The sequence below is a fragment of the Dipodomys merriami genome, unplaced genomic scaffold, assembly GCF_024711535.1.
Source record: "Dipodomys merriami isolate MVZ:Mamm:240054 unplaced genomic scaffold, mDipMer1.0.p SCAF_8, whole genome shotgun sequence".
In the NCBI taxonomy this organism is placed as follows: Eukaryota; Metazoa; Chordata; class Mammalia; order Rodentia; family Heteromyidae; genus Dipodomys; species Dipodomys merriami.
Window position 1 is genome coordinate 30,768,230 of NW_027206401.1, and position 20,172 is coordinate 30,788,401.

Sequence of the window (20,172 nt, forward strand, 5' to 3'; positions counted from 1 at the left end):
CAGAGGCCTCGTGGGCGCAGCTCCCTCTGCGGACTCTCCACTGTGCTGGGATGGACCAAGGGTCTCTGCATGCAGCCCATGCTCACCGCAGACAATTCCAAGATTTGACAGGCAGCACAGAAACAGCTGGGGCCAAGTCGCAAGCAGGAGTTAGTGTGCATTTGTGGCGTAGTTCAGCATGTCCTCCTCTCCCTGTGGCTAGATGGACACGAATAATGAAAAGTTCCAAACACTAATGAGGTAGTGCAAGTTGCAGGCTGTAGCAGAAAATGATGAGAAGCGTTACTTTTGCAATTTTCTACCACTAAGCTATACACCTGTAGACCAAGACCCTTAATCCTCAAGAACAGGAGATGTTGACTTGAGTAACATTCATTTAAACTACTGGTTGTAAAAACAACACATAGTGTGCTTGCCCTCACAATGAAGCCGTTCTTGCAGTTGGTGATCCTAAAGCAAGCGAGTGTGAAAATGCCATTCACCAAAATGGACAGGTGTGCAGCAATGAATGCGCTGAGAGAAGACGAGGTGTAATAGATTGGGAAAGACCTAGGCTGTGTGGTGAGCCAGCCACCACTTCCAACCTCATCATGACAAGATCACGTCCAGAACTGCAAAGATCCATCCATATAGTCATTAAAGCTACCTAAGTCAGAGAACACTATTAAAGGTACAGCTTTATTAGTCCACAGATAATCAGCTAATAGAAATGGAAATTTTAGAAATGGAGGACCAACAATGGGGTACAAGAGAAATCATCAACATGGCTACAAAAATGAGGGAGATGACTCAACAAGACAGATATGGGGGAGAGGAGGTTCAGCACACACATGAGCCCTTCACAGAAGGGTGGGCAACTTAGCAAGATGCTTGAGAGATAGAAGGACCAATCAGGAGCCTCCATGCAACATAAGTCCACCCCTCGACCATTCAGACCAGGAGTCCTCCCTCAGATCTTAGGAGGTAAAGACTCTACATATAATAGCATCCAGAGAAACTGGGCATTCTGGATTTTAGGATCCTTCCTTTTTTTTTTTTTTTTTTTTTTTTTTTTTGTTTTGTTTTTGTTTTTTTTTTTTTTATTTTTTTTATTTTTATTTTTTATTTTTTTTTTTTTAAATTGTATTTTATTTTATTTGAGAACATACTGTACAGAGGGGCTACAATTACATGGGCAGGATAATGCATACATTTCTTACCAAGCATTGCAGCCTCCTCCTTTGTTTACCCTTCACTTCCCTTCCCGGCCTCCCCCCTCCCCCCACCCAATTTTACCCCCCTCCCCCCACCCAATTATACCCCCCTCCCCCCCCCACACCGGCATTGTAAAGCTGGTTTTGACATGACATTTTGTACTTCTCATTGTTGCAACAGGTCCACCTGAATCCTTAAACGACTTGTTTGTCCCCATCTACTCCACATGTTATACTGACATCAAATATAGTGAAAATGGGGGTTACACTGTGGGGGAGGTAGGATCCTTCCTTTTACAAGGAGTTCATTTTGCCGTTTCATTCACTTCTCTTTTGTTGTTGTTATTGTTGTTTTGCTTTCAAAAATACCTGCACCTCCTTCTTTAAACACTTTCCTGCCCTTTAATTCTTTAATTGGAAGAGAAAACAAACTAGAACCCTAGACAGCATCAAACCTTTGGCTGTATTTGTTCCCCCCAAAATCCTGTGTTTTGGTTTCCTGGTGTCTATCTGCCAAGATAGTCAGAGGCTGCCGCAGCCATGGTCCAAATGTTCCAGGTGTAGCTCCATGACAGTTCGGCTCAGCAGACACAGCACGTTCCTCGGGATGCTGATTCTGCAGACATTCACAGTGAAAGAGTTGTGGGGCGTTCAGAGGCTTCCACCCAGATTTCACATAAAAGCCTGGAAGGTCCAATGGCATGCAGCAGGCTCAGAGTGTCTGCAAGCAGCCCCTTATAGGATAAGGCTTGGAGGCAGAGCCACAAAGGAGACCACAGCAAGATGCCAGAAACTTGACCTGTCTGCTTAGAGATTCTGCAGACAATAGACAGAACCAGCCAAAGAGAGTGAGTAAAGTCAGCAAAATCCTAGGGCTAGGCTACTCAAGATATGAGAACCCACTATCTACTCCCAATCTTTTCCCCACTGATTTTATGTCTTATTTTGGCGTGATCCCTTTTTCTTTCTTTTCCTTTTTCTTGTTATTGTAAAGATGATGTACAGCAGGGTTACAGTTACATAAGCTGCAGCACGTTTAAATAAAACAGCTGTAGAGTGTGACTCTCGGTGGTCTTCTTGTGTGGGGGTCCTGCGGCCTTGGTATTACATATTAGTGGGGGCTCATCCGGGATAAGCCCCCAAAGACGCCTGAGACTTCAGACTCCAATGGTAAAACAGTGCCGTCTTTGTTAATTTGTCTTGTCCTGGCGTTTGTCTTTTTTAGTTTTGTTTTCCTTTGTTAGGACGGTCTCCATTTCATAAAGGGTTCTGGAAGCAGACTCGCTTGTACAACAACCCTTGAGGAACTGGGAGATGTCCCAGATCCTCTTGTGGTGTAGGGGTAACCCTGCCGTGTGGGTTAGGGATCCTTGGAACCCTGCCGTGTGGGGCCGGAGGGTGGGGGGGTCCTTGGAACCTCGCCCGTGTGAATTGTGGGCCGAGAGTCGGTTCTGAAGCCCAACTCACCCACTGCTCCTTCTGCTGTGGGGTGTGGGTGTCCCATGTCCCATTACAGGAGTCAGCGGACCAATTCGTGAGATCTCCACTTCTTTTTTCGTAACTGTCAGGCCTGCATGTGTCTTGTTTGTACTGTTTATTGTTTTTTTTGGACTGAACGACTGACAGGACTGGAAACCATGGGCACCACTCCATCTAGCCCCCTAGACTGACAAAAAGAAGCTGAGAAAGATGAAAAGAAAAGGTACCCCCTGGTTTTTCAGGGGGATAACTTGGAAGAAGAAATGTTTCCTCCCCCATACTCCCCTTTCCAGGTTCCTTTTGCAGAACCTGAGAATGAACAAGAGGAGGAGAGAGCTATAGAACCCTGGGCACCTGCCCTTAAAGTTTCTGAGGGGCCAGTCACTCTACGCCACCGTGGAATCAACCCCTCTTCTAGTGCAGCTGTTGTTCCTTTATGCACTGTAGGTCCTGTAGATGTGGATGGTCAACAGGAACTCCAATATTGGCCATTTTCTACCAGTGAGCTATACAATTGGCGCACCCAAAATGCCCCCTTTTCTGAGAAACCCCAGGATTTAATTCGTTTGTTTGAAACTATTCTCTTTACTCATCAGCCCACTTGGGATGATTGCAGTCAGCTTTTACAGGTCCTTTTTACCACGGAAGAAAGAGACCATATCCAAGAGGCGGCCCAGAAACATATCCCTGGCCCCACAGGAGTGCCCATCACGGATCCTGCCCTGATCACTGCCTATTTTCCTGAGATCGGACCAATATGGGACTACAATACTGTTGAAGGTAGGGAGCAACTCCTCGTCTACTGCCAGGCTCTGTTGGCAGGTCTCAAGGTGGCGGCTTTCCGACCTACTAATATGGCCAAAGTTTATGATGTTAGACAGGGAGGAAGTGAAAGTCTGGCAGCATATCTTGAGCGGCTCATGGAAGCTTTTAGTCAATATACCCGGTATGATCTTGAGACCCAAGAGTCAGCTTAGATGATTATGTTTGCCTCACCAGACATAAAGCAAAAGTTACAGGCTCTAGACAGACTTGGTGAGAAGTCTATTAGGGATCTAGTAGCCACAGTGGAAAAGGTTTACAATAAGAGAGAGACAGAGTAGCAAAGACAGGAAAGGAAGGACAGAGAACATGAAATTGAGCGTGAAAAGAGAGACTGGGCCAAGGAAAAGAGGCCAGACTTGTTGGACTCGCCACTATCGCGTGCTGAGCATACCTGGTTCACAGAGGGCAGCAGTTTCATTCGAGATGGAAAAAGGTACGCAGGTGCAGCAGTCACCATGGACACTGAGATAGTGTGGGCAGAAGCACTCCCCCAGGGAACGTCTTCACAAAGAGCAGAGCTAGTGGCACTAACAAAAGCCCTACAGATGGGAAAAGGGAAGAGACTAAACATTTACATGGACAGTCGGTATGCTTTTGCCACTGTGCATATCCATGGAGCCATTTACCAAGAGAGGGGGCTGCTGACAGCTGAGGGAAAGACTATTAAAAACAAACAAGAAATTTTAGGCCTCATCCGGGCCATATGGGAACCAGCAAATATTGCCATTATACACTGCCCTGGCCATCAAAAGGGAACTGATTCTATAACCAAAGGAAATAACTTAGCTGAGCAGGCAGCTAAGGAGGCGGCCCTCCAGCCCAGAGCGGAAGTACTGACTCTAGTAGACCCAGGGCCACGAGCTTTGCCTCCTGACCCTCAGTACTCCCAAGAAGACTTGCAGTGGATAAAGAAAATTCCCATGGCCTATAAAGCCCCTGACAGAGAAGGAAACAAACACTTGGAAAACTGGTGAGGGGAAACTTATCTTGCCACAAAGATTGGGCAAGGGGATTCTTAAGAGAATCCATTGGGTCTCTCACATGGGAACCCGAAGAATGCAGGACTTGCTCTGACACTCAGAAGTAAAAATTAGGCAAGGAAATCAACTCATTGAGGACATTGTTAAAAATTGTAAAGCCTTTCAGCTCACCAATGCCCCCAATCAACCCATTACAAAAGGAGCTCGCCTCCGTGGAGATACACCAGGTGTGTAGACTTCACAGAAGTTAAAACTGGAAATTTTGGATATAAATATTTGCTAGGTTTTGTAGACACTTTTTCAGGATGGGTTGAAGCCTACCCAACAAAGCATGAGACCACGAACATCGTGGCTAAGAAGATCCTGGAAAATGGGGCTGGGAAGGTGGCTCAGCGGTAGAGTGCATGCCTTGCAAGCATGAGGCCCTGGGTTTGATTCCTCAGCACCACATAAGCAGAAAAAGCCAGAAGTGGTGCTGTGGCTCCAGTGGTAGAGCGCTAGCCTTGAGCTGAAGAGCTGAGGGACAGTGCCCAGACCCAGAGTTCAGGTCCCATGACCGGCAAAAAAAAAAAAAAAAAAGAAGAAGAAGAAGAAGAAGAAGATCCTGGAAGAAATCCTACCCAGGTATGGCTTCCCATCCACCATCGGGCCAGACAATGGACCAGCCTTCATCTCAAAAGTAAGTCAGGGAATTGCCATGGCACTGGGGATGGATTGGAAATTGCACGGTGCTTATAGACCCCAGAGTTCAGGGCAGGTAGAAAGAATGAATTGGACTCTAAAAGAGACCTTTACTAAATTGGCCTTGGAGACTGTGCAGACTGGGTATCGTTCCTTCCTTTTGCCTTGTTTAGAATAAGAAATTCACCCTATCAGCTTGGCTTTACTCCTTTTGAAATAATGTATGGACATCCTCTACCCATTATCCCTAGCCTTCAGATTGAATTGCTTGCTGATTTGGATGATACTGAATTTCTGTGTAAGCTTGACTATTTACAGCTGGTGCATAAGAGTATGTGGCCCCAGCTTAGAGCATTATATGATTCTGCTTCTATTCCTACCCCCCATTTGTTTAAACCAGGGGACTGGGTGTTTGTTCGAAGGCACAACTTGAGATCTCTGGAACCACGGTGGAAGGGACCTTACATGGTGCTACTGGCTACACCTACTGCCCTTAAGGTGGACGGCATTGCTGCTTGGATCCACCCCTTTGCCCTGGACGACCGTGGGGAAACATGGGAAGTCTCCAAGCATCCTACCCAACCACTCCGTAAACGCCTCAAGAAAAGAAAAATGCACTGATTGTTATTGGTATACCGATTCAAGATCAAGAACTGTTGGAGTTTAGTGTTGGGCCAGAGCCACAAGATTGTGGCTCAGGACCATAAGTCAAGGGGGGAATGAAAGGTTAAAGTTTGAGGCAGTGACCACCACGTGTTGCTTGTTTCTGTCTAGCAAAGCAACACATGGTGGTAATCAAAACACCTGGTTGATTGTGTGCCTATATAAGACCTACAAATCCTTAGCTCAGGGCTCTCCTCCTAGGCTCCGCTATGTCGGAGTGTAGGAAGAGGCCCGAGCTGCAGCCCATTTAAATAAAACAGCTGTAGAGTGTGACTCTCAGTGGTCTTCTTGTGGGGGGCCCTGCGACCTTGGCATTACAAAGTATTTCACACTTAGGGAGCAGGAGCCCTGGATGATGGCTGGGCCACTTATTCCAATCACTGGGAAAGATGGTGCCTTTTTAATTAAATTAACTAATTTAACTCAACTTACCATCTGACCCATCCCTGCAGGATGTCATCACCATTCAAAACCAGTGGTGGCTCACACATGTAACCTTATCTATTCAGGATGCTGAGATCTGAGGACAAAGTTTGAAGACAGCCCAGGCAGGCAAATCTGTGAGTCTCTTATCTCAAGAAAACTATTCAGAAAAAGCCAAATCCAGTCTCAAGACCCAGACAACCCTCAGGTAGAGAACCCCCGTGGGGTTGGCTGACAGCGGTGCTGCTACTACTGTAGTAACCTTCCACTAGCCTCTGCCCTCAGAACTGTGTCTCCAAGACCCATCACAGCATCAAGAGAGGGAAAACTGACAATAACAATATCCTTTCCTCTTAGCTCAGTGGGGAAGCACTAGCTAGTATAGGCAAGTCCAAGGATTCAATAATCAGCAATGTGTGGGGGAATTGACTTGTAAAACATTGAAAAAGATACTACAATCCCCAAATGTGGGTAAATTATTGTATTTCCCTGAATAAAATTGAAACCCCTTTGTGCAACTACTTTAAGCTAATAAAAATAAGAAATAAAAACCTACATTACACTACATGTGTGTATGAGATAAAAGCTGTGGGTTAACTTGGTTACAAGCTTAAATGTTCATTTTCAGATAGTTCTGATTTCAGAAATATTAAAAGTGTGGAGAAAATACCTCTGTATAAATGAAATTCAGTATTCTCTATAAACTATTAAACATTAAGTATATTTAAATTTGCATATGTAATTACTGGCACATTCTTTCTCTTTGTATGGGGGCTTGAACTCAGGACCTTGTACTGGCTAAGCAAGTTTTCTACCACTATAAGCTATACCTCTACCACTATAAGTGATATCTCCAACCCTTTTAGCTTCAGTTGTATTTTTCCTTCTTCAGATAAAGCATTACTGTTTTTCCTGGGAGCCAGATTACAACCTCCTACCTGTGGCTTCCAAATAGCTATGATCACAAGCATGAAATACTGCAAATACTAAGCTTATGTTTTGAGACAAGATCTAAGTACTTTGCTCGGGAGGTCTCAAACTGCAATCTCTGTCTTCTGTGTAGTTTAGACAGTAGCACAATTGTTTTATTTATTTAATGTGCCAGTCCTGAGGCTTGAATTCAGGGCCTGGGCACTATCCCTGAGCTTTTTTGCTCAAGGATAGCACTTTCTGCCCCTTGAGTAACAGCCCCACTTCTGGATTTTTGGTGATTAATTGGAGATAAGAGTCACATGGAGGGGCTGGGAAGGTGGCTCAGTGGTAGAGTGCTTGCCTTGCATGCATGAGGCCCTGGGTTCGATTCCACAGCACCACATAAGCAAAAAGAAAAAAAAGCCGGAAGTGGCGCTGTGGCTCAAGTGGTAGAGCACTAGCCTTGAGCTGAGGAGCTGAGGGATAGCACCAGGCCCAGAGTTCAGGCCACACGACCAGACCCCCCCCCCAAAAAAAAAAGAGTCACATGGACTTTATTGCCCAGACTAGCTTCTAACTGTGACCCTCAAATCTCAGCCTCCTGAATAGTGAGGATTATAGGCATGAGCCAGCCACTGGCACCAAACTTAGTAACACATTTTGAAGCTATTACTCTTATTTTACTTCTCATTCAAAAGGAAAGGTGTGTTGAAATTTATATTAATCTCTAAGAAGTACTTGGCACTAACTTTAGAAATCAAAGGATCTTTTGATTTGGAAACTATCTCATTTTAATACCAAGCCTCACAGATCAGGACACAGGAAAGGCCTACATGAAATGCCTCAGAACACAAAGTCACTCTTGAAGCTAGGTGTCCTGACCTGGCTGTTTCCTTCATAGAAGTCAGGTTAGTCATTATCATTCTTCCTCTAAAATGACAGATTATGAACTTATCTCTCCATACCAAGGATGCTCTTTATTGAAATGACTCTCTCCAAAATCCCAGCGAAAATGTTGATGTCTATGTGCTTAGCTAATACATTCTACTTGTGTAGGGTTGTTTGTTTAGAGGGTTTTGCTTGGGTTTACTCTATTAGGATACTACATAACTTCTCAAAAATACATGTTTGCTTAGCACAATCGAAACAGTAGAGATCATAAATATCACCTACTTACCTTATTGCCCCACACAAATCTCTTAAGATGATCTTTAGTGAAACTGGTAGTTATGAAAGACTCAGAATTATTGAAAACTTCAAAACATTTTACCATTTAATGTAAATGGATCTAGAATTGAGATGTGAAAGCATGCTGAAAATCTTCAAAACTCTGATTGATTTGTTCAGGAGTGGCAATTAGTCAAGGAATTCACTAAGCCTTCTGCCTGTTCTACATATCAGTTCCTTTTGTCCTGGCTTCTGGCAAGGGGCTTCTTAAGGGATTCACAGATATTAACTGAGCAGTATTTAAATAGCAATGCATTGAACAGGAATTGGCTGGAAAGTCTGGCTATGGGATCCAACAGATTTTGGGGGGAGGGGGTGGGAAGGGGTATGGTTGTGAGCCTGAACTCTGGGCCAGGGCGCTGCCCCTCAGCTTTTCAGCTCAAGACTAGCACTCTACCACTTGAGCCACAGCACCACTTCCAGCTTTTTTCTGCTTATGTGATGCTGAGGAATCGAACTCAGGACCTCATGCATGCAAGGCAAGCGCTCTACCACTGAGCCACCTTCCCAGCCCCAACAGATTTTTGTATTATTTTTACTGTGAAAATACTGTACAGAGGGGTTACAATTACATGGGCAAGATAATGAGTACATTTCTTATCAAGCATTGTAGCCTCCTCCTTTGTTTCCCCTTCCTATCCCTTCCCATCTGCCCCCCACCCCCTCTGCCCCCCACCCCCCACCACACTTCCCCGACCCCCCCACACCAAAGTTGTAAAGTTCATTTTCAACATAACGACTTGTACATCTCATTGTTGCAAATGGTCCACCCGTATCCCTATTTAAATGATTTGTTTTTCCCCTTCCCCTCCACAAATTATACTGACATCATATACAGTGAAAGCAGGGGTTATACTGTGGGGGAGGGACATACAAAGCAACAAAGAAATCCAACAGATTTTTTATTAAAGGTTTTCATTACAAAAGATCCTGTTGAATTATTCATCTCAACCACTTCAAAACATTTTTTGCATCATTCTCCTCCATTCTCTTCTTCACAGCCTAGAACTCAAGATTTGAGCTTTCTTCCCCTCACTCTTTTTTGTCCTTTTTGCTGGTGACCTAGAGGCAAGGTGGCTAATTTACACATAACAGGAAACAAAATAGCCGTGAAGATCACTGAATCCAAACAGGTGTACATGAGTACTGGTAAATCTGGGAATTGCCCCTGAAGAATTCCAGTTACTGCAGGAATAGCCATGTCTCCCAGAGTACCACCAATCAGAAAAAATGCAGCAGATTTGCCACTGACGGTGGTGTACTGTTCAACCCAAGAAACACCGCTGGGAAACATGGTGGCCATGGAGGCCCCATACACGGAGGTTGCTATCCAGAGACAAAGGGGGCTCCTGTCAAAAAGCACCAGACACAAACAGGAGGCCAGGCTGCCAACGTTGCTCAACACAATCATGGTGGCAGGGCATAAACACGCGGCAAAGAGGATTGCCAGGCCCCTGCAGGCTGCGAAGGCCCCCCAGAAGATGGAGTTCAAGCCAGCTGCCTCTCTCTCATCCATGCCAACATGGGTGGTGGCAAAGGAGAAAAGGTAAGAAGTGTATGTCACCTGAAGCCCAACGTAGAAGAAGAAGAACAGAAAAAGCAGACAGAGAAGGGCCTTGTAGTATTGAGCTCTTCGAGATTGCTGAGCAGATGCTGTTGATTTTGTCTGCCTTGAGCTTTTCATGCAGAACAGAGCAAAGAAAAGGAGAGAAACTACGAGAATGTAAGTGCCTATGGAAGCATAAGCCCACAGTAAGTTCATGTCATGGGGAGCTGCGAGTAGAGGGTCTGAGGCGGCTTCAGAAGAGGCATTGAGGGCTGCAGGGAGAAAGTCGGGCTCTGTGTGGTTGTCAGCAGACACTGTGGGGCCCAGGGCCAGTTTAGCCAGCAGGGGAGCCAGGAAGGCACCCAGGGCAAAACTGAAGTGTAAGGCCTGCATGTGGGGGCGGCCCTTGTCCCCCCAAAGAGCCAAGATGACGACATTCTCACCTACTAATGAAAGACAGGGAAAAAAACACAGTTCATTATTGTTAGATCAGGTTATCAGTAGCTCTGTTCAGTCCTTAGTTTTCACCCATTGGCCCTGTATCAATTCTGTGAGACTCAGGAGCAGAGAACAAAGTGTTCTAACATCTCTTATTCATCCATGGTCAATGTTTACTTCCTAGTGCCAGACCAAAGGCTTATTACAAAACTTGCTAATTCCACACTACAGAGAAATTTGGTATTCATATTTGTTTAAGTATGGATGTAAACTAGGTAAAAATTTTATCAAGTGGCCAAATTACTAGACCATTACATACTTGAAATTGGTAGTCAGTTCCAAGTGAGGAAACTGATGTGTAAAATAGATGCAAGAGGCCCATTGAGGACCTGCACCCCCCAGGATCCCTGTGTTCTTATTACAGAAAACAAGATCTGCACCTACTCTGAGCATGTGCAAGCTGAAATGCAAGAGCATCAAGACTTTGGCTGTCTGCTTTGTAATCAGATATTTTCAGATAAGCACATAATTCCATCACTGAAATTTTATGCACAAATTAAGCCTGGAGAATTTACAATACTTTTTAATTGTTTGTTTGGCAGGACTAGGGTTTGGATTCACAGTCTCAGACTTGCTTGCTCTGCTTGCTTGGCTGGCAGTCTTCCACTTGACCCATACTTTCAACCTAGCTTTTTATTTGTTATTCTTTTTCTGTCCAGGATGGCTTCAAAGGAGGATCTTTTAGATCTTAGTCTCATGAGAATCAAGGATTAAAACATGAGCCACCAGCACCATGGGAAAGGGAGGCATAAACAATGGTAATCAATAATGGTAAACAGTATCACACGTGTTATTCAGCAGGTTTTCAAGGACATGATGACACATGGAGAACGTCTGTTGTAGAAGACCAGAAACTTTAGAGAAAGAAAATAACAGAAAAGAAACATGGGAAAGTACTGAATTACATGGATTTCTCTAAGCTTAGGAGCCAAGATCTATTGTGTGTCTGAAATAGAGTGGGTGAATGCAGTCTTAATATTCAATATACATGTGTGAAAACAGAACCAGGTATCTTGAGGGACTGGAAATGAGCGAGGAGCATGTGGAAGGGGTGACATTCATCAAGATACACTGTGCTAAGCTGGGTGCAGGTGGCTCATACCTTTAATCCTTGATTGCATGATATCCTAGCTACTCAGGATCCTGAGATATGAAGATTGTGGTTCAAAGCCAGCTTGTGAGACTCTTATTTCCAATTAATTAGTGGAAGTGGAGCTGTGGCTCAAGTGGTAGAGTGTTCACCTAGAGCAAAAAAGCTCAGGGACATATCAGGTCCCATGTTCAAGCACCAGGACCTTCACCCACATGCACATGCATGCACACACACTCATACACACAAAGGCATTATACACATAAATTGACATATTAAATCAAAATGCCTTTGTACATTTTATATTTTGCATAATAAATATTGTGTAAATACTTTGTATATTATTTGTAATAATATGTCTGCTTTTGTCTGTGCTTTCACAGCCAAATAATGGTTACAAAATTTGAGCCTATTAGATAATTAACCATCTAAGGTTAATTATCACCTGAGTGACCCTCTGTTGTTTCTAATTATTAAAAGGCAAAGTTTAGCATCATCAGCTCAACTTTTTTAATAGAAAGTACCCATTCTTAGGTAAAACAAAGGTCCCACTGACCTGTATCAATAGGGCCAACCGCAGCTTCAAAGAGAGAAATCACGACAATCAGCAATGCTGTGTTCTTACAAAAAGGGATAAGATAAAGACCAACAATGGTAGCCAGCATTGACACCCCTAGAAAAAGTAAAGTCAACTGAAAAATAGTACTTGTATGGTGTGCAGATGTTTCACCCTCCCCGCCCTCCACCCTGTAAACCTAGTGACTTGACAGGCTGAGATTGGGAGGGTTGAGGTTTGTAGCCATCCTGGGCACAAAATCCCTTAGAAACCAAGAGCTGGAGCTGGTGCAGACTGCCAGTGGCTTATGCTTATTTCTAGCTACTCAGGAGGCTAAGATCTAGGATGATCATGGCTTGAGGCACAGGCAGAAAAGTTCACTAGACTCCATCTCTAAAGCAATCAGCCAAAATAAAGCAGGGCTAGAGGCATGAGTCAGGTGGTAGAGTGCTAGTCTAGCCAGTGCAAGGCCCCGAGTTCAAATCCCAATACCATACAAAAAGAAAGAAAGCAATAGTTGGGTGTGGTGTCAAATAGCTGTCATCTTAGCTACAGGGGAAAGTAAGATCTCAGATCAGGCCAGCCCAGGCAGACAAGTCGATGAGACTCTACCTCAGCAGAAGAATCTGAGTGGGATTGAACAGGCCTGTCATTCTGACTACTGTGAATAGTCTACACAAGAATCAAGACCCGCTCGGCATGGAGGATATTTACGCCAAATTTGTGTCTCAGAAAATCAGCAAAACCCGCTGGCGACCGGTGCCTCCCGGGAGCCTGCAGACCGCGGAGACGTTCGCTACAGGCTCTTGGGACAATGAGGACAACTACGTCTCCCTGTGGTCTATTGGAGATTTTGGAAATGTGGATTCTGATGGAGGCTTTGAAGGAGATCATCAATTATTGTGTGATATCAAACACCATGGTAATGTCATGGATTTACAGTTTTTTGACCAGGAAAGAATTGTAGCTGCTTCATCAACAGGATGTGTAACTGTTTTCCTTCACCATCCAAATAACCAGACCCTGTCAGTGAGCCAGCAGTGGACAGCAGCTCACTACCACACAGGTCCTGGCAGTCCTTCCTATAGCGGTGCACCATGCACAGGTGTTGTGTGTGACAACCCAGAAATTGTCACAGTTGGAGAAGATGGTCGAATAAATCTCTTCAGAGTTGATCACAAGGAAGCTGTAAGGACTATAGACAATGCAGATAGCAGTACACTTCATGCTGTAACCTTCCTTCGAACTCCTGAGATTCTTACAGTAAATTCAATTGGACAGTTAAAAATATGGGATTTCAGACAACAAGGAAATGAGCCCTCTCAGATATTATCACTGACTGGTGACCGTGTGCCGCTTCACTGTGTGGACAGACATCCCAACCAGCAGCACATGGTTGCTACTGGTGGCCAGGATGGAATGTTGAGTATTTGGGATGTTCGACAAGGCACTATGCCTGTATCTCTCCTAAAGGCACATGAAGCTGAAATGTGGGAAGTTCACTTTCACCCATCCAATCCAGATCATCTGTTCACTTGTTCTGAAGATGGATCCCTCTGGCACTGGGATGTCTCTACAGATACACCCGAAAAGTCCTCGCTCTTTCACCAAGGAAGAACAAGTACTTTTCTTTCTCACAGCATTAGTAACCAGGCAAATGTTCACCATTCTCTTACAAGTTCCTGGCTCAGCACTGATCCTGCAAAAGACCGTATTGAGATCACAAGTTTACTGCCCAGCCGGACTTTGTCTGTGAACAGTTTGGATGTTTTGGGTCCTTGTCTTGTTTGTGGAACTGATGCAGAAGCAATTTATGTCACCAGACAACTGTTTTCCTAAAAGTACTGCAGTTACCGGATTCCAAGTAAAACATACAGTTCTCTGAATTCCACTGTACAAAATTTTATTATCAGAAAATGCAGTATTTGTGGCAAAAACATTAGTAAACTATTGTTAATGTTGATGCCCAGTCTTGACTTTCATTTTTGGATTCTTCTGCATCAGTTGCTAAAGATTTTGGAACACATGAAAACGCACCAGTGATCCTTGTGTTGATAAACATTGCCTTCAAGCAGACTATTACTGACAGCTGATGGAACTAGCTCTTCATTTTTGGTGTTGTGTTTAAATCTGTCAAACCATCAATGGGTTCTTGTAATTTGGAGTATGCCACCCCCTAGTGGCATTCAATACTGTTAATTTTTTTCTTTTTTTTTAATGCAGTACTGGGACTGAACTCTAGATTTAGTAGGCATTATCCTAACTCTTGAGTTATAATTGTCAGTCCTTTTCTCTTCTTTTCTCTCCCTCTCTCCCCCCCTCTCTTTCTTTTCTTTTTATGTTGGTCCTGGGGCTTGAACTCAAGGCCTAAGTTCTTTTTTGCTCAAGGTTAGTGCTTGAGCAAAAGTGCTACAGTGCCATTTCTGGTTTTTTCTCAGTACCTTATGGACTTTCTTCCCTGGGTTGGCTTTGAAACTGTGATCCTCAAATCTCAGCCTCCTGAGTAGCTAGGATTAACAGGTGTGAGCCACTAGCACCCAGCTTAGTTTGGATATTTTTGTTAACACTTTTAAAATGTAATATTCTGTCTGTGAAATGTCAGACATGTTTAAAAACTTTAATAAAATCTTTAAGCACTAAAAATATATTCATATTTTTATATATTCTGCTTTTTAAAAATATTTACATAGCTCAAAATACTTGATTTAATTAGACTTGGAATATAGTTCAGTGATAATTAGAATACATGCTTGCTGTACATAAGAACCTGGGTTCAATCCCTACCCATCCCTTCATGAACTTCAAAGAAAGATAATTATTCATGATGTCCAAAGAATTTGGAAAGAAAATAGATGAAAATTTTTAATCTGTATAGATTTATTGCTGAGACTAAGTTTTTAAGACATTAGGACAAAAATCATTCAGTACAACAAATATAGGCAAAAGAAAAAATTTCAGTATTTAAAGCTTATAACCCAAAGACAATATTCTTTTTATGCTTCTCTACCCATCACCTTGTTTATACATTTTTTTGTTTTGTTTTCTGCATTGCTGGGGTTGAGCTTAAGGCCTCTTGCATACTCAACAAAGTACCACTAAGTTAGCTCTACCTTCAGCCCATACATTTTTAAATAAAAGTGAAAATATAGATGTGATCTTTGTAGATGTAATTGTCTAACAATAGATTTCTCTCCTGTCACTTTGAACTGCTTAATACTGTACGGTATAGCTAAACATACATGTGCCATGTTGCCTACTATTCATTAGGCATGTGTTTCTAGTTTCTCTACTGTTGGTAAGTGCTGTACTCGTTATATTTCTTTTTTTGTTTTGTTTTTTGTTTTTGTACTCATTATATTTCTTTTAAAACTAGCCATTTTCATTTTCTGAGACAGTTTATTAGTTTAGTATTTGTAGCACCTTTTATCTGAAGGGTTATTTTCATTGTTTATTTTGCCTTAGGCTATTTGATGAAGTACTTTTCAATTTAGCATTTGACTTATGAGTCTCTTGGAAGTTGGAGTTTTGTTTATGGTTATGTCAATTGATTTCTTTCTCTGATTTCTGCTTTTTACACCATGCTATTCCTAATCTAGTTTTATATAAATAAATAGTAATGCCATAAAAAAAAGAATCAAGACCCTATCTCAATAATAAGTAATATTTTAAAATGGACTAGTGGTACGGCTTGGCAGTAAAGCATATGCCTAGCAAACACAAGCACCTGAGAGCAAACTATAGTACCCCCCTCCCCAACATACACACACAAAAGTATTAGCCAGACATAGGGTTCACACCTTTATATCTACTTGTAAGGTTGAGGCTGAAGAATTGTATTTTCCAGTCCACCCTGGACTGTACAGTGAGACCCTGTCGAAAGAAAGAAAGAAAGAAAGAGAGAAAGGGAGAAAGAGAGAAAGAAAGAAAGAAAGGAAGGAAGGAAGGAAGGAAGGAAGGAGAGAAAGAAAGAAAAGAGAGAAAGCAAGAAAGAGAGAGAACGAAGGAAGGAAGGAAGGAAATAAAGAAGGAAAGAAGAAAAAAGAGAAAGTGGGGGAGAGGAAGAAAGAGAAAAAGAAAGAAAGAGAGGAGGGAGAGAGAAAGAAAGAAAAAGAAAGAAAGAAAGAAAGAAAGAGAGACAGATAGGGAGGGAGGAAGGAAGAGAGGAAGGGAGGGAAGGAGGGAGGTAGTGGAAGAAAGAGAAAGAGAAAAAAGAAAGGAAGGAAGGAAAGAAGGGAGGGAGGGAGGGAAGGAGAGAGCAAGAGAAAGACAAAAAGGAAAGAAGGAAGGAAGGAAGGAATAGAAAAGGAAGGAAGGAGAGAGGAAGAAGGAAGATCAATATTCACTAGTGCCATAAATCAGGTTATCATCATTTTTTTTTTTTTTTTTTTTTTTGGGTCCGGTCGTGGGGCCTGAACTCTGGGCCTGGGCGTTGTCCCTCAGCTCTTCAGCTCAAGGCTAGCGCTCTACCTCTTGAGCCACAGTGCCATTTCCGGCTTTTTTCTTTTTGCTTATGTGGTGCTGAGGAATCGAACCCAGGGCCTCATGCATGCAAGGCAAGCACTCTACCACTGAGCCACCTTCCCAGCCCAGGTTATCATCATTTTAAAAATGCACCAAAAAGTTATAATTAAAACTAGATAATCGGGCTGGGAATGTGGATGAGTGGTATAGTGCTTGCTTTGCATGCATGAGGCCCTAGGTTCGATTCTTCAGCACCACATAAGCAGAAAAAGCCAGAAGTGGCGCCATGGCTCAAGTGGTTAGAGCCCTAGCCTTGAACTGAAGAGCTGAGAGACAGCATTCAGGCCCAGAATTCAGGCCCCATGATTGACAAAAACAAAAAACAAAAAAACTGGATAATCATTACCAAATGAGAGGTGCTACTTCTACTAGTCATAATTTTATCTAAATACTTTATAAGATTTATGGATATACAGATTCTATTAATCTAACAAGAACTGCATCCTAGTCTTGCTAACACTCTAATAAATTTAGTATGAAGCAAAGTTCTATAATTTGGGCCTGTCTATAAGTCTAAATGTTTACTTAAATATTTCACATTTAGAAACTAAGGCAGAAGTGGTTCTGTGGTTCAAGAGACAGAGCACTAGCCTGGAGCACAAAGAGGCCCAGGTCCTGAGTTCAAGACCTAGGATTGGCAAAAACAAACAAACAAACAAAAACAGAGAAACTGAGGAGCTTTTAGTATGACTTAACAATATGAAATGGCAAAAATAGTATTCAATCACTATGGTATCCTGTCATTAAACTTTGCTAAACTGAGTAGTTTAGGGAATATGGAGGGGAATAAAAGAACTTCATGCTTTGAATGACTTGGAAGTCATTGGTTATTCATTGGTGATTACTTATTCTCCATTCTCTTTTTCATCATATTCAACTAAATTTTCTTGAAACCTGTCACCCTATTCAAACCACAGCATATTAAAATCGTTGCCAGCATGTCAAAATCCTCTAGACTGTGGCACAGGGACCAGTCTCATCACTAACAGGAGGACAAATGTGCAGCCTGTGTCAGTGCATCACCATCCCCTGCCCCACACTGTCAACCCAGAGTCCAGAGAGCCTGGCCATGTTTCCAAAGCTCATCTGGCCCCAGACATACCTAGAGACCTGCCCTAGCTGATGGGCAGAGCTTTGGGACAAGTGTGTGACATGCACTGCTACCTCAGTGCCAGTGGAGGTCGGGAGGCTCAGGACTGCCATCAGCACACCTGAGGGCTAATCAAGGCTCCAGGTGGCCCAGCCCAGATGCCCTGTGGCTGCCAAGGTGAGACCTATGGAGACCTAGCTTCTGTGGAGGACCCTGAAACACCTCTCATCTCAGTTGTCAAGTTTTCGTATTTGGAACCCAGTTGTAAATTCAGTGACAGGCACAAAGAAGCAAAGATCATTGTTTCCTTACCCAAATGTAAAAACTGATTCATACACTGCAAAAGAACTGCTCTGATCACAGAGCCACACAAACATCCTAAAGCACGACCCACAAAGGCTGCTGATGTTGTGGTTCACGGGAGTGACCTGGAACACCACCATCTTATTGTGCAGGAAGAGCCAGTAAGAGCTAGGTTGGGAACTCATTGAATTCCACCACATTGTGAAAATCTGTACTTACCCAAAATTAAAACATGGTTCACAAAGTCAAAAAGAACTCCTCCAATCATGGAGCCACACAAAAAGCCAGAGGCCTGGCCAACAAATATTAGCGAAAGGCTGCTGATATTGCGGTTCACATTAGTGGCCAGAATGAGTATAGCAATACTCATTCCCTAAAATTGAAAAGATGAAGCTTTTTATTAACAATCATTAACATAAATAACATCTAAGTGGTAGTATCTATTCCTACTATAAAAACTGTGAGGCCTCCCCCATGATATAACTCCTGTTCCACAGTGTTTGATTCCGGTGCCCTGCATCTTGTATATACATTTTTCTAATTTAGGGAAGGGAAGAGAAATCACAAAATGTTGAAATAAGGATACAGGATGACCCATTGTAACAATGAGATGTAAAAGACACTATGTTGAAAATGAACTTTACAACTTGGTGGGGGTGGGAGGAGAGAGGAGTTGGGAAACTGGGGAGCGAAGTGATGGTGGGGGAGTAAAGGAGGAAGTAAAAATGCTCTATAGGAAATGTACTCATTACTTTACTCCTGTAACCCCTCAGTACAGTATTTTTACAATAAAAAATATATACAACATACACACACACACACTCACACACACACACTCACACAAAGCTGTGAGGCCATATACTATATGGACTGGAACAAAGCCAGGGAAGGAATGAAATTGTTCAAAAAGAAGAAATGTATTATTTAACTGACTTACGTAACTGTAACCCCTTTGTATATCATCTATATAATAACAATATAAATCTTAAGTAAAAAAATTAAATCTATGATAATACTTCTATTACTAGAGCTATATACTCCCATGGTTTTTCTTCTATCTACAACATTCAATTTTTTAAAAATACATATTTCATTCCTTTGGCTTTTTATTGTAATGCTCTTTCTTTGTGAACAATACCTTAAAAATACTATTTTGATTGAAAGTTTATAGAATGTAACATTATCATTATTCTTTTGGGAAGGTAGGTTCTGAGCACTTCTCCCTAATTTTTTTTTTTTTTTTTTTTTTTTTTTTGCCTATCCTGGGGTTTGAACTCAGGCCTGGGCACTGTCCCTGAGCTTCTTTTGCTCAAAGCTTTACCACTTGATCCACAGCACCACTTCTGGCTTCTTTCTGTTTATTTAGTACTGAGTAATTTAACCAGGGTTTCATGCATGCTAGGCAAGCACTCTGTCACTAAGCCACATTCCCAGCCACCCACACCCAATTACATATATACTCAAATATACTAGCCAAGTGACAGTAATATTCTCAATTATCCTGTATGTACTAGTATAAGAATTCAAAGGTTAAAATTTTAAATTACTAAGACATCATCATTTCTTATGTTGTTAATACAATGATAATGGCAAGTGCAGGCTCATGGGTGTAATCTCAGCTATTCATGAGGCATCAACCAGGCAAGCCTGGCAAGACCATCTCAACTAAGAGAAGCATGGTGGTTTATATCTTTTGTCCCCACTATGTGTAAGGCCCTGAGTAATATGATAACAGTTCAGGCTGGCTCTAGGCAAAATGGCAAGACATTTAAAACAGAAAGGGGTGGAGCTGTGGCTCAAGTAGTAGAGTACCAGCTTAGCAAGCACAAGGATCTTAAGTTCAAATCTCAGTACTGCCAACAAAACAAACAAATAGAGAGTCCTTCCTCTAAACTACAAATATTATGCAGGAAATCAAACATTTAAATATTTCTACATCTAAATTTCTTCAAAGAAATCTCAAAGTTATCAGGTGCACAGTATATCTGCCTTCCTTACTTTCTAAGAAAGAAACAAGTATGTTGGTATTTATGAACATGTATAGAATGACTTTAACAAAATTTTACTGAATGACAAGGTATTCTGCTAAATTAACTTAGCCTGAAACTGTCTGCATATGTTGCAAACTCTAACACTGACAAGTTGCAACCTAGATGAATATCTTCTTGTAACAAACACTTAACCC

The 20,172-nt window shown here is 42.4% G+C and overlaps 1 protein-coding gene and 1 pseudogene across 1 annotated transcript; one reads left to right on the forward strand and one right to left on the reverse strand.

Annotated features, from left to right (window-relative positions):
* Positions 1-9,321: 9,321 nt before the first annotated feature.
* Positions 9,322-18,363, reverse strand: LOC138818950 (sodium-dependent glucose transporter 1C-like). Its single transcript, XM_070010091.1, has 3 exons — positions 18,207-18,363; positions 12,074-12,190; positions 9,322-10,372 (listed from the first exon to the last, which is right to left on the reverse strand). Exons 1-3 carry the CDS (start codon positions 18,355-18,357, stop codon positions 9,393-9,395), a joined length of 1,248 nt encoding a protein of 415 aa, XP_069866192.1. The 5' UTR covers positions 18,358-18,363; the 3' UTR covers positions 9,322-9,392.
* LOC138819451 (nucleoporin Nup43 pseudogene) lies at positions 12,644-14,568 on the forward strand (annotated as a pseudogene).
* Positions 18,364-20,172: the final 1,809 nt, after the last annotated feature.